The following is a 14,824-nucleotide window of genomic DNA, read 5'->3' on the forward strand; positions in this document are numbered from 1 at the left end:
CCTGGGGATGCCAGCCTCGCTTCGCCCAAGGATGTCTGTCTGGCATCGCCTGGGGTTGCCAGCCGCTCCGCATCGCCTGGGGTTGCCAGCCGCTCCGCATCGCCTGGGGTTGCCAGCCGCTCCGCATCGCCTGGGGTTGCCAGCCGCTCCGCATCGCCTGGGGTTGCCAGCCGCTCCGCATCGCCTGGGGTTGCCAGCCGCTCCGCATCGCCTGGGGTTGCCAGCCGCTCCGCATCGCCTGGGGCTGCCTGCTCCGCATCGCCTGGGGTTGCCAGCCGCTCCGCATCGCCTGGGGCTGCCTGCTCCGCATCGCCTGGGGTTGCCAGCTGCTCCGCATCGCCTGAGGTTGCCAGCCGCTCCACATCGCCTGGGGTGGCCTGTTCCGCATCGCCTGGGGCTGCCGTTTGCTCCACACAGGGTGCAGGGTGCGAGGGAGAAGTGGAGCTCCCGCTGCCGCCTCTATGGCCAGGGGCTCCCCTCCCAAGTCCGCTGCTGCTGCCGTCGCCTCCCGAGGGTCCGCTGCTGCTGCCGTCACCTCCCGAGGGTCCGCTGCTGCTGCCGTCGCCTCCCGAGGGGGCGCTGCCGTCGCCTGGGGTCGCCAGGGGTCCTGCTTCGCCTGGGGTCACTACACTATGGCCGGAGCCCCACGGAGGGGAACGGACGGCCATGAAGAAAAGGGGAGAGGTCAGGAGACCAGCTCCCCCAGCCGCACTTTCGCGGTCGGAGATCATGTGGTCGGAGCCCCACGGAGGGGAACTGCCGGCCATGAAGAAGGGGGGGGAGGTCAGGAGACCAGCTCCCCCAGCCGCACTTTCGCGGCAGGAAACACTGTGGCCAGAGCCCCACGGAGGGGAGCTGCCGGCCACAAAGAAGGGGGGGGAGGTCAGGAGACCAGCTCCCCCAGCCGCACTTTCGCGGCAGGATAGTGTATGGCGGGAGCCACTGAAGAGGGAGCTGCCGGCCACGGAAAATTGGGGGGTGCCGGACCTCCCACCATGGCCACCCCCATGGACACTGTGCTTTCCCCCTCTTCCGGGACTTTGAGACTGAGGGGGGAGGTGGCCGTTGGGGCCATGTGTGCATTGCACAAGGGGGGGGATATGTAACAGGGTGAGGTGCCCTGTACATTGCTTGTTTACTTTTAGATCGGGGTCCCCCTCTGCCCCTGTGTTATTTTGTATCATTATTATGATTTATTATTGTATACATGACGGCGAGCGCCGTATGTTATTGTTTTGTTTATTTTTAAAACGTGTCCTGGCAGAGGCGAGATCGGTGCTCGTCCTCTGCCAGGTGTAATGAAAAATACTCGTGCAGAAGGTGGCCATCTCCCGAATTAATTAAGTGATTAATTTAGTTGCTAATCGGGAGATGGTCACCTGAATATAAAAAGCCTGCAGCTCTCCAGTTCAGGGTGGGTGTTTGGAGTAGAGAGACGGAGAGCGAGAGGATTAAAACGAAACTAACAGTAAACAGGAACAGTGACGGCGATCTGCCCAGCCTGACCTGTGTTTTTGTGTTGGTGATTTCTTTTTGTTTAATTATTTATTTTGCTCTGTGAGCGAGTGTTTTCTGTTTGAATATTTTATTTATTTTTTTGGATTCATTAAATAAAACGGCGCCCGCGCCACTACACAATACCTTTTTGTTTTGTTGTCCCTGCTTCTGCCGTGACGTCAGACCCTCAGCCATTCCTGTTACAGGCAGGTATTTGGTTTATAACTGGCTTGAGTTACACGTGGTGCAGGGGTGGCAATAAGACTCCCATTGCATAGCAGTTAGGACCATTCCTGGTTTTGCTGTGAGTTTAATAAGACACTGTGGCTAATCAAGCTTGCATTAAAACCTGGAATGGGTGAAGCTGCTATGCAATAGGAGTCTTATTGCCATCTCCGTGCTGTATATTTATCTCTGCAGAAAGCAAGACAAATGAAACATGCATTAAACTGAGGTACGTCACAGAATCCCAGGTGGCATTGGCTTTCTGTCAGCCATACAGTTTATTTCAATCCCATTGACAGCATATTTGCACTGATGGTGTGCAAGTTAAAAAATTCATTACTGAATGGCTTTGACGTGCACAGTAGGAGGGTGTGACAGAGAGCGAATGAATCCTAGTCAACAATCTCCCTCCCGACCAGTGAGGGCGCTGTGTAACCGGAGCAGAGTCCCCCGGACTGGGTGGTTTGACAGTTCATTCCAGGGTCAGTTGGAAGTCGGCCATCCAGAAAGGGGGCGGGGCCACAATACCAGAAGTCATCGCCTTAATGCGGTAGGCGATGTGTCAGTCATGGATTGGAAGAGACGTGATTGGACTCGCTACCGAAGGAGGCGTGACTGAAGTTATATAAGGGGATGTGGCGAAGCAGTCTGTTCCTTTGTTATGGTTACGAAAGGACCCGTTACTGTGTTGTAAAAAGAAACGGTGAGTTTTTGTGTTTTGTTTGGTCTCTCTATTAAACTGTCACGTTTGTCATTTATCGAAGGCTAAAGTCCGGGAGCTGTAGCTAAACAGCCAGCAAACAAACCCAGACTACACGTTTAAACTTGTAATTCAACACTTACACTAATAGCACTCACTGTGGATTTGTGACCCTGTTTGTGTTTGTGTGTGTCTTGTTCATGTCATTATTATTTCAGGACTCAACCCCGTGGTTTGACTGGCTGTGTATGGCCAGTCGTATTGTTTTGCTATCAAGCAACCAGCCAAATAAAACATTTTCACTGCGTCTTGTTTCTGCTATTCCTGCACACTGCAAACCACTTTGCCACACAGCTACTGCATTGTGTAAGTCTACACTGGTGGGTGTTTAAGAAGAAGAATGCTATATAGGTAAAAGTATATTATTATTATTATTTATTTCTTAGCAGACGCCCTTATCCAAGGCGACTTACAATTGTTACAAGATATCACATTATTTTTACATACAATTACCCATTTATACAGTTGGGTTTTTACTGGAGCAATCTAGGTAAAGTACCTTGCTCAAGGGTACAGCAGCAGTGTCCCCCACCTGGGATTGAACCCACAACCCTCCAGTCAAGAGTCCAGAGCCCTAACCACTACTCTACACTGCTGCCCCAATAAGCTGACTTATTACAAATAAATGAACTATATTAATATAATATGTGACAAGTGCAATGTAGGGTCTGTATGTGGAGATTCATGCTGTAAAACCAGGTCTATTGGTTCTATGAGCCCTTCTGTGTTTCTGATGCTTCTTCAGCCAGGTTATTGGTGAAGTCCTGATGAAGTGAGCTCAGTGTATTGCCAGCTTGTTTGCTCAGTCCATTTGATATTTGAAGGGTTTGACCTTGCAAGGTTCTTCCAGCTCACTGACCCCCCTTTTTATTAAAATAAATAAATAAATAAAAACACCAAAACAGATTTAAACTTTGCCCTGGAACAGATGCCAAGTGAACTTGGTCAACCCAGCGTTCCTTTCCTTGAGTCACGCTGAGGCCCTCTGGTGGACAACAATAATATAGGCGTGTTTTTTTTAAAAATGATCTTTTGTACATTTCTCTGACTGTTTATGGTGTTTACAATCATTCACACACACACACACACACATAGCACGCACACACATAGCACGCGCACACACACGCGCAGCACGCACACACACGCGCAGCACGCACACACATACACATGCACACACGCACGCACCCACATTTAGGTAGGGCTAGCAGTCTTAAAAGGCTGTCACATGATTTAAACGGAATGAGAAAGGCTCTTCAGCCCTGGCAATTAGGATTCTCCAGGCAAGATCAAATAAGTCAGTACTGTGGAACACTGCTTTGTCAGGTATCAGAGTTGGAGAAAATTTTTCTGTATGTGCTGTGGCCCTCGGGAGCCCCTCAAAAGCCCGTCAGGGACCCACTAGTATACACCCTGTCGTGGCCCCTAACAGGAAGTCTCTCCCCCGGTTCTACAGCAGCTCTGCAGGGCTGTGGGCTTGCCCTGTGTCAGACCCTGTGGATGTGAGCAGCTCTCTAGAGTTTTCCTCTCGTTACGGATCCTTGGCGCTCTCTCTCAGTCATAAAAGTCGTCAAACTCGTCCCCCCCTCCTGCCCGCTCCGTGTGGGGGGGGCGAGGGGAGGGGTCCGTCCCCAAATCACTGTCCTCCGAGTTCCTCCACAGCTCTGGGATCAACAGAAAAAGCGCAGGCAGGAGAGCCCAGTGAGGAAGCATTTCATTTCTAATTATGGTTGAAAAACAGAATTAAGCTGACATTAATCTTTATATATTGAGCCTTACCTTTGGGTTTGACAAGGAACGTTTTTTCATTTTTCACCCTAAAAAAACCCCCCAAAAAACCTGTAACTTCCTGTGCTGTAGGTCACATTCACTCCGATGCTCTAATCTACCGTGCAGGAAGTTTAAATCTTCATGCCACATACAAGCGTTATTAAAAATCTACCCAAGCGGAATGAACCAAGGTCAGCACATCAGAAGGGAGGCAGTGATAACGCTGATGGTAAAAAATAACACCTCACAGGGGAGGGCTTGCTCAGAATCTGTTGTATAAGTGATATTGTGAGCTCTAATGTGCATTGCCTACACGGTGCTGTCTGTAAACATCTGAATCACTTGCCTTTTTGAAGGGCTGAGCTTGTCAGGTGGGCATTGCTGGCTAGGATAGGGCCTTATTGAACTGAGCAACATTTCAACCTAGGAGAAGCAACAAGAGTGGAATTATAAGCCCTGTGTGTAGCAGACCTGAGTCAATTCCAATTCCAATTCCAATTCCAATTATACCAACAATTCCAATTCCAGTTCCAATTCCAATTCCAATTCCAATTACACCAACAATTCCAATTCCAGTTCCAATTCCAATTCCAATTCCAATTACACCAACAATTCCAATTCCAGTTCCAATTCCAATGCTATTTTATACATAACATACAGAAACATACTATAGAACTTTTTTTTTTTTTTCAAACAAATGGGGGTCCCCTAAAGTGGTTGAAAATACAAGGATAATGGCAAATAGATGCGTAATTGAACTGTAATTGATCAGTTATGGGTGTTAATTATAATTAGAATTACAAGTACACAGGTTTGCCAAGGTCCAGCTAGAATGAATTACGTATTGCACAACTGCATTGTAACTGACCCCAGCCCTGGTGTGTAGTGTGTATTAGAGATGTTATCTTGTGTAGTTTGGGTGACAGGACCATGAAGATATGAGAAATGCCATCTCTTATACAGTAAGAGATACGCAGGACGTATGAATTATAAAACACACAAATGAAGGTGGGACACAGCAAAGGTAAAGCAATCAGTTTCTTGTAAGCACTGCAGGGGGTGCTGCAACGCTGTTATTGTGGTTTCGGCGTGTTTGTTGTATTGCTTGCAGACCCTCCACCAGTACCTCTGATGCTCTCCCCCCTCCATGTGCTCTTCCAGCTGGGTCTGTGCTGGGCTGCACTGGGCTGGAGTCTCCTTCTCCTCCCCGATCCTTCCATCTCCTCTCCGTGTGGACTCCTCATCAGCTCTAGACACCCCGGGGAACCTGGTTAGGACATTCCTTAGTTATTAAGAGCCTTGGAATATGGTAATACATAGAGGAACCTGTCTATCTGTACACATTGATTTCCAATACACCAATTGATGTCCAAGTATGCTCCCACACTTCCTCTACAGCAGCTCAGCGTCCTCCGATCCCCAAGCCAATCGCATCTTCACACCCAGGAGCTCCACAGCGGCTGTGAGCTACCGCCCCCTGGAGGACAAGCCCTGCAGGTGTGTGATTGAGCTCAACGGGCACCAAGGCTAGTAGGGGTCACTGTATCTCAATGTATAACCAGTCCCTGCTGGTTTTGCCTCCCTAACCCAGCGCCACAGCCAAGGCTCCCTGTGGAATCGCCAGCGACGAACTTCACACAGCCTGGAACCTGCGCTCCCCTACCAATCCTGTATGATGATCGACTTTTTCATTAAGGCTGTAGTTTGGTATTTCGGGCTGGGTGGCCTACCTCTCATCGGTGTTGTCTTCACGTGGAGCCAGCAGGGCCTCTATCTCATCCCCCTCTTCCTCTCCCTCGCTCTCGACGGCCTCGCTCCCCCCTCGCTCCCCCTCCTCATCGCTGCTCTCTGTCCCTCCTCCCCCTTCGTCAGAAACAGCCAGCGCAGCTCCTGGGAAACGCAATGACTGATCAGCTTGCTTTATGCATTCCCCTGACTATTTCACTGCGCTTGCAATTGTTCGGAGCGGTTCTGGGTTCTGCTGCTCCTTAATATTGAGTTAACATTTTCATCTAAATCTGTCTTTGAGCTGCTTTGAGCTTGTCTGGAGAATCCTAACTGACAGGCACCGAACTTCTATTCCAGTCAGGTGACAATGTAACCTATCAGCTCTGTGGCAGGGGCTGGCAGAGATGACATCACATGGCCATGCCATCGTTCACAGAGAACAGCAGCTGGTGGGACTCTTTACTGTCCTTCCTCTGATGGTACTGCAGAGATCACATATTCAAATGAAACAGCGTGTAGAACGAATGGGATCTATACTGTACTATACTATACCTCCAGTCCTGTCCAACTGCACCTCTGCATCAATCTGCTCCCCTAGAGATTCGGAAGGCATTGTCCTGTCGAGAGAATATATCATACAAGGTTACAGGACGGCTAGTGTCTGTCTATGTCAGCTTGAGTAGAAGTGAATGGACTTTGTTACAATAAGAACTACGAACATGGAGCCCAAGTGCAAGGGCTTCTATTGGTGCCGCCATCTTGATTGTAGTTTTTAAGATAGTTTAATAGGCCGATTTTGTCATTGGATTTCGCTTGCCAGGACACCAACAATAAAACTACAAACATGGAGCCCAAGTGTTAGGGCTTCTATTGGTAACGCCATCTTGGCTGTAGTTTTTCATCACTGAACACAGAGAAAGTCGATACCTGTTCCGCGAGGTGACAATTTCATCCTCGGAGTCTGTTCCATCGCACCCCTCTCCACTCCTCTCCTCCTCCGGGACTTCCTCCTTCTCCTCCTCCGATTCCTCCTCATCGCCTGCCTCCTCTTCCCCCTCCTCTGATTCCTCGGGCTCCTCTTCCTCCTCGCTCCCTTCCTCCTCCCCCTCCCCTCCTCCCTCCTGTTGCCCCTCTCCCCCCTGCCTCCCTCCCTCCTCCTTCCCGCTGCCTTCACTCTCATCCCCTGACGGCTCCTCTCCGAACATTTCGCTCTCCTTCCCCATTTCCATCTCCTCTACCTCTCTGGTCGCCTCGCTATCCTTGCATCCTATTTCCGGCTCTTCCTCAGTATTTGCCTTGGCAGAATCCACAACCGCCATGGCAACTGGAGATCCCAAATCTTCTCCAACTCCCCCATCCTTAATATTCCCCAGACAGGATTCCCGGCTCGGCTCCACCGGATCCAGCTGTTCCTCTCCCGAATAAACTGCCTCTCCCTCCTCGTCTGTCCCCAAGCTATCCCCCTCCTCCCTGATTCCTTCTCCCCTTTTCTCTTCCCTCCCCATGGAGACAATCCTTCCATTCACGAGTGCTACTTCCTTCTCCAAAGAGATTTCTCCCTGTTCCTGACTGTCCCTCCTCCCCAGTTTTTCTGATTCTTCCGATTCCGACCTGGACGGCGTTCCGGTTTGGGTCCCAGGGAATGCTGTGGTGATATTCACGGGACGTCCCTCTTTATCCCACTCTTCCAGACCTCTCTCGGACACTCTTTTCTCACTCCTGGAGTTTCCATTGCTTGAAGCCAGCTGTCCATATTCTTCAGGTGGCTGCTGAGACCTAAGGAAGGGCACATCATATTAGCACAAAAAGGATTCAGACAGCTACCCACATTTTGTATATCTGTTCATACAGTAGTGTGGCAATTTATAGAACATCCCATTGTAGTTTGGGTTTGTTGTGCAGATGAAATCAAACCGCTGGAACTGAAAATCTTGACCAAATTGTCAAAACACATCACGGTCAACTTTCATCAAACTGGCAATGGAGGAGTCTACATCAGGAGAGACTCACGCTTCTGAAATGCTTTCCTCTGAAATGGATTCCTCCCGGCTTGTCCGCCCTTTCCCAGCATTCCTTCTCTCCTTCTTCCTCTCCCTGACCCTCCAGGACTGCTCACTTCCTGTGTCGCCGCTGACAGAGCTGTTCTCACTCAGGTCCACTCCAGCGGACAACAGTCGCACTGGTTCAATAAAAAAAAAAAACATGCTTTTGCTCAATTAAGGTCAAGTGTAAAGCATTTCAAAACGTTTACAAAAACTTTACATGGACAACATGGCAAACATTAGGATGGAAAATACACAGAAGATTTGCAAGGACAAGGCTGTCCAATGACCAGGGATTTCTTAAACAGCCATACAAAAAATACATCATCATGCAAAGACATTTAAAAACTTGAGAGATAAAGAATGAACCAGACTGCATGAAGACACAGTAAGTTTCTTTACTCAACGACCATAAACCAGCGATTGCCTTTGCAGTCTTGTCAAAGCCATTAAGAGTCTTCAGTACTCCATGTCTGAATCAAAAGATTATGTGGAGATCATTGGACCATATATGACTTAAGAGCCATATGCTGAACAGCCCCTATGCAAGGGTGTTGTGAACGATATCGATCCATTTAAATAGAATTACCCTTTGTATCCTGGAAACATCTGGAGGTTTAGCATCTTAGCAACCTCAAAGTTAAAACCTCTCCACTGTTAAAACCTCTCCATTGCAGAGCTGACTCTCTAGATGAATGGTAAACCCTTCCTGCTGGAGTTGTATCCTGGAGCCACTATAACTGTACCTGGTTTCACATCCAGTTCGTGGGGCTCTGAAGCCATCCTCTCCCACCTCTTTGCTCTGGGCAGCGTCTCCTGAAGCACCGCTGGCTTGGTCGCCCGGCTGGATCTTCTGCTGCCTCTCTCCGCTGCGGAGTCCCCACTGCTGGGGGAAGCCCTCGGCCTGGCAGCCCGCTCCGCCTCCACCCGGCTCTGCCTGCCCAGCCTTCCTCCCAATCCTGATGGGAAAGGGATCTTGGGATTTGTTTGCCCAACGTGAGGGGAATCCAATGGGGAATCCCACTGGAAGGCGTTCTGCTGGCAGAGGTAGCTGGCTGGTTCCTGCAGGGATTGGAACCTTCTTCTTGGGTCGTTGATCGCCTCCCTTCCAGGTCCACCCTGAGCTAGGGGGTCAGCTGAAGGGGCTACCCCGTAATTCTGGAAGGGGTTAGTTTTGGCCAGGAAGTCGCCCAGCCAAGGAACCTGGTGATTACTGGGGCTTTGGATGTAGCTCCTCCCTGCCAGGCCTGTGTTTGAATGCTGTGGGGCTCCAGCTCTAGGGTTGGGCACACCCTCTCTCCAGCTCTCCCCTCCTGGTACAAAGTTATGCAGTGCGGGCTTCAGGACATATGGCTCAGAGCTCCATTCGGCCTGCTTCCCAGGAAAGAAAAAACCATCACTGTCTCAATTAATTAAATTGTATATAGATACATTTTTTTGTGATTTTCTTTATTGAATTGATTGTAATAATATCCAGTCACCACTAGGGGCTGAACAGAAATGGGATCCAATTGTGTGACTCAAGCCCAGTTTGGATATATAAAATAAAACAGAAATTGGACTACTGCTAGCTCCCAGTTTAAACGGTGAGAAAACTGGCAGTCAATTCTGTCTAGCCACTTTTACTGATATCCTTGCAGGTCTGGCCCTTTTTTTTCGTAGATATCACAATACGACTGGACTGGTCCCTTTATTCTAAGCTAGTTTTGTACATGTGCGATGCTTTTGGACATTAGCAGGGGGCTGATTGCTGGTCTTTTTGTATAATCTACCTAAACTAAGGTAGTTGAGAAATGCAGGAATAGCGTGAGTTTCTAATCCTGATTTTAGCCTGGGGACAATAGTGTACTCGCTCTACAGATGAAGGGGCCAAACCTTAGTGTTAAAAATCAGCAGAATTAACTCAATGGTTGTGATTTCTGCTGCAAGTTGTATTTTACTATTTCTGCACCAGCAGCAGTAAGTGTTTCTCCTTTCAGAAGCAAACAAGCACGCTTCGGTCCCCAGGCTCTGCTGGTGGAGGGGTGTGGGGGGTGCACCTGTTTGCTCTGCTGTGCTGCTCTCCATTTCTCTTCCAGCTTCTTCTGCCAGCGAGGGAAGCGTTTCTCCAGCTGTCTCTCATACTCTGTCTGTGGGGAGAGACGGGGCTGATCACTGAACCACATTTCTAGCAAACTAATTCTATACCAAGGCTATGGAAACCGACATCCCCCTGTCTGGGTATTTAACCACAATTTATATACTATGCATTTACCTGCATTCTCTCCCCTAATGATAGTCTGCTCTCAAGCATTAATATAATATGCCCTTAGTCTGGGTATTTAGCTTAATTCTTGCCCATCTCTGGGTATTTACCTGTAACCCCCTAGGTATTTACCCGCACCTCCCCAGGTATTTACCCGTATCCTGCTCATGGCGGCGTTGTGTTCGGAGAGCTCCCCCATGGCCTCCTCCACTCTCTGGAAGTCTCGGAGCAGCTGCTGGTTGCGGAGTCGCGCTCTCCTCTCTCTCTCGCTCACCTCGTGCCACTGAGCCTGCAGCTCGGACACACGCATCCTGCAAACACAACACACCGTGCTGTGACATCACACAGCAAACACAGCGCTGTGACATCATGCAACAAACACACACACACATAACCGTGACATCACACCGCAAACACAGCGCCGTGATATCACGCAACAAACACACACATAACCATGACATCACACAACAAAAACAGCGACGTGACATCACGCAACAAACACACACACACACACAGTCTTGTGACATCACACAACAAACACAGCGCTGTGACATCACGCTACAGACACACACACACACAACCGTGACATCACACAGCAAACACAGCGCTGTGATATCACGCAACAAACACACACATAACCATGACATCACACAACAAAAACAGCGACGTGACATCACGCAACAAACACACACACACACAACCGTGACATCACACCGCAAACACAGCGCCGTGATATCACGCTACAGACACACACACACACAACCGTGACACCACACAGCAAACACAGTGCCGTGACATCACGCAACAAACAAACACACAACCATGACATCACACAACAAACACAGCGCTGTGACATCACGCTACAGATACACACACAGTGCCGTGACATCACACAACAGAACCCTCCAGATGTGAAAGATTGGCTGTGTGCCCTAATCCCGACACATTAGTATTTCACGGCAGACCCCATACAGACCCTCTCTGCCTCCTGTCCCCTGTCCCGTGTCCCCAGGGTCACTTACAGGCGCTGGTCTCTATGCAGGGTTTTGAGCATCTTCTGTAACTCCATCCTGCGCTGCTCACTGAAAGAGACGATACTTACAGGATAGCCTTTAAATACTTACAAATAAAACTCTTCATGGAGTCTCTATTGAACAGCCTGGGTCCCTGCCCTGGACTGAACTCTCCAGCTGTTGCTGATATCCTGTCTGTAGTGGGTATTTTATCACGACACAAGAGAGCTCTTTCCAAGAGCTTTAATACCGGTAATGTAATATTCTGAGTGTTACAAAATATGTGCCAGACATTTTCCTATTATTTTATATGTTCCAGTCTGGAGTGTTCTTTGGTATACTGACTACTATAACGGACTGAAAACAAACCAAGCCTGTGGGTGGGGAATGATATCAGTGTTGCACAGGCTTCATTGAACATGCGCCACGCTAATAGGATTCCCCACCTCATTTCACAAAATCATGTCTTTTCAGAAGGAATTTCTACTGGAATTCTTAGTAAACATGGCAAATACTGATTTAGATAGAAACTAACAGAGAATCATTCAGAACACACACAATAGAATATTCAAATGGACAGGTCACAGAGAGTGGTGAGGGGATGGAATGGGTTACCTGGTCATGTTGAATCACTGGGATCCTTTAAGACCCAACTAGACAAAGTTTTGAGATCAATCAGATACTAGATGGGCTGAATGGCCTTCCCTCGCTCGCCAGTTTTCTCACAGCAGTGTGCAAACGTATAAGAACACATCAAGATTTGTCATTGATATCCTCTATAGATCCCTTAAAATTAGAAATGTGTACTGCAGACTCAAAAACAGAGACACGACATGCAATGAAGGCGCACATAACGTAGCGCATCAAACACTGGACAATCCCTCCCGTCCCACCCAGACCCTTTCTCCCAGGGTGGTCCCTTTAGATCAGATCCGACACCAAAGTCCCAGGGGGCACTAATGAAGTCCGTCCCCATGCTTACACGTGCTGAATCAGCTTAACATGCCCTATCCTTAAAGGATTTCCCAGCGACTTTTCTTCCCTTTAAGAAGATTACCAAGCTGTTGCCTTGGCAACCCGCAGCTCTGGATTATCGGGTCGGAAAGTGGCGCCATTGTGGCTCCAAAACGGAGCCGGCGTTGTGTACAATGCAATGGGAAGCTGGAGCCAAAATAGCCGACACAGGCATACAGTTTCCAGACAGTGAAGTCCTGGGGGTCACATAGGAGAAACTGAGCAGGCTGTCATAGCGGGAGATTAATGATATGCCTTTAACAAGGACAGCGTCCCGGGACAAGGGGGATAGAAAGCAGTGATGTGGGCAGGGCAAAAAAACACCAAACTTTGTATATCGTGTTCTGTTTCACTCATTATCACATCCTGGTGACATTTTAACAAGTTCAAAGCCCCCCTGGTGGCCTCTATAGAGCCCCCAAACATGTCTTCTCTCTAAACACAGGCGATGCACCATTAAACCTACGAGAAAAGGTGCTGTTTCAAGCGGAGTGACGGGTCAATGGCGAACGGATTGGCATTGACGTTCACACTTACGCACGACTCGTGTAGCATTGTAAAGATCTTTTTGACGTCCCATTTTCTATCTAATACAGCAGCGACACCTAGGGGACAAAGCGCGTAAATAGACGTCGTTTTTTTTTTTCATGAAAATGAGAAAAGTTGAGCCACTTTGTGCTTTTAATTAATTCGGCATCTTAAACAACTTCTAAAAAGTCTCCTGCATTTTATCACGTGTGGCTCTGTGTTCCTTTTCTCATACTATTTTAAAGGAACTGCAAGTGTGGGCTATCAAATTAGACAATAACCAATTTGCCTATTTTGACAATTTTCCAAGATTTCCAGTTCCAGTGGTTTGATTTCATCTGCACAACAAATCACAACTACAGAAGCAATGGGGTGTTCTGATACAGAAGCAATGGGGTGTTCTAATACAGAAGCAATGGGGTGTTCTGATACAGAAGCAATGGGGTGTTCTGATACAGAAGCAATGGGGTGTTCTAATACAGAAGCAATGGGGTGTTGTGATACAGAAGCAATGGGGTGTTCTAATACAGAAGCAATGGGGTGTTCTGATACAGAAGCAATGGGGTGTTCTAATACAGAAGCAATGGGGTGTTCTGATACAGAAGCAATGGGGTGTTCTGATACAGAAGCAATGGGGTGTTCTAATACAGAAGCAATGGGGTGTTCTAATACAGAAGCAATGGGGTGTTCTGATACAGAAGCAATGGGGTGTTCTGATACAGAAGCAATGGGGTGTTCTGATACAGAAGCAATGGGGTGTTCTGATACAGAAGCAATGGGGTGTTCTAATACAGAAGCAATGGGGTGTTCTAATACAGAAGCAATGGGGTGTTCTGATACAGAAGCAATGGGGTGTTCTGTTACAGAAGCAATGGGGTGTTCTGATACAGAAGCAATGGGGTGTTCTGATACAGAAGCAATGGGGTGTTCTGATACAGAAGCAATGGGGTGTTCTAATAAATTTGCACACTGCTGCATGTTAAATGCATATATATGCATATATAAAGGCAGCACAGGGGGGGGGGGGGGGTCAGGGAGCAGCGCAGTAAAATCCTATTTAAAGTACAGTACAGACACAGCATTGTGAAGCTTCATGAAGCACAGTAAAGCACAGGAGGGAATGACAGACACAGAGGGGCCTGACCTGTGCCGCAGCTCCTGCTGAACTCTTCCAGGGTACTGGGCTCCTCCACTGCCTCCCGGCTGCCATGATTCCATCCTCGCTCCCCGTCTCCCTGCCTCTCCCCCGGCCGAGACCCGGAGTCCACTGGGATTGCACAGGCTTACAGCTGATTAGAAGGGTGGCCAAGAGGCAGTAGAGACAGACCGGACTGCTTACCATCCCCACACCCTTCCCAGGGTGCACTGCGATGATAATCCTCTGTAAGACTGTTTACAGGTGAGCTCTTTAAGAGTGCCTGATAAGAGTGACCCATAGTAAAAGCACAGGGAGGTCTGGTAAAACATAGGGAAGCATTGTAAAGCACAGAGAGGTCTGGTAAAGCACAGGGAAGCATTGTAAAGCACAGAGAGGTGTGGTAAAGCATAGGGAAGCATTGTAAAGCACAGAGAGGTCTGGTAAAGCATAGGGAAGCATTGTAAAGCACAGAGAGGTGTGGTAAAGCATAGGGAAGAATTGTAAAGCACACTTTTACTAAGTGCTCTTAGGTGTTTTATTGTGCTTGTGTGTGATTATATATATATATATATATATATATATATATATATATATATATATATATATATATATATATATATAGGTGTAACATTTTAATAAGATCACTAAATATGTCTTTAAAATACGATAGCACCTCTTCAGGTGAGAAGCGCAAACTGAAGGCAAAGCAAGTTATTTTTACAGCTCAATTAAAATCTAGCGTCTTTTATTCAGCTGATCCTATATAATAAAAATAAAAAATAATAAAACTTTGTTTATAGCTCAGTATGACTTATTCTATTCTACAGATCAATAAACACAGTCAGCACAACAAGCTCCCGCCCAACT

General features: G+C 48.0%; 1 protein-coding gene across 4 annotated transcripts; it reads right to left on the reverse strand.

Annotated features, from left to right (window-relative positions):
* Positions 1–1,712: 1,712 nt before the first annotated feature.
* LOC131709468 (microtubule-associated protein futsch-like) lies at positions 1,713–14,171 on the reverse strand. Of its 4 annotated transcripts, XR_009311541.1 has the most exons (13): positions 13,964–14,171; positions 11,287–11,346; positions 10,419–10,575; positions 10,059–10,148; positions 8,766–9,393; positions 7,988–8,156; positions 6,905–7,753; positions 6,530–6,594; positions 5,980–6,139; positions 5,376–5,516; positions 4,596–4,672; positions 4,259–4,296; positions 4,044–4,143 (listed from the first exon to the last, which is right to left on the reverse strand). XR_009311541.1 is itself a non-coding variant. In XM_059012109.1 (12 exons), exons 1-12 carry the CDS (start codon positions 14,035–14,037, stop codon positions 4,034–4,036), a joined length of 2,538 nt encoding a protein of 845 aa, XP_058868092.1. In that variant the 5' UTR covers positions 14,038–14,171; the 3' UTR covers positions 1,713–4,033. The 4 variants fall into 4 exon arrangements, 3 of the variants coding, with proteins under 3 accessions (XP_058868092.1, XP_058868091.1, XP_058868093.1); XM_059012109.1 differs by lacking the exon at positions 4,596–4,672 and having other exon boundaries at positions 1,713–4,143; positions 8,766–9,390; XM_059012108.1 differs by lacking the exon at positions 4,596–4,672 and having other exon boundaries at positions 1,713–4,143.
* Positions 14,172–14,824: the final 653 nt, after the last annotated feature.

The sequence above is a fragment of the Acipenser ruthenus genome, chromosome 43 (assembly GCF_902713425.1).
Source record: "Acipenser ruthenus chromosome 43, fAciRut3.2 maternal haplotype, whole genome shotgun sequence".
NCBI lineage: Eukaryota > Metazoa > Chordata > Actinopteri > Acipenseriformes > Acipenseridae > Acipenser > Acipenser ruthenus.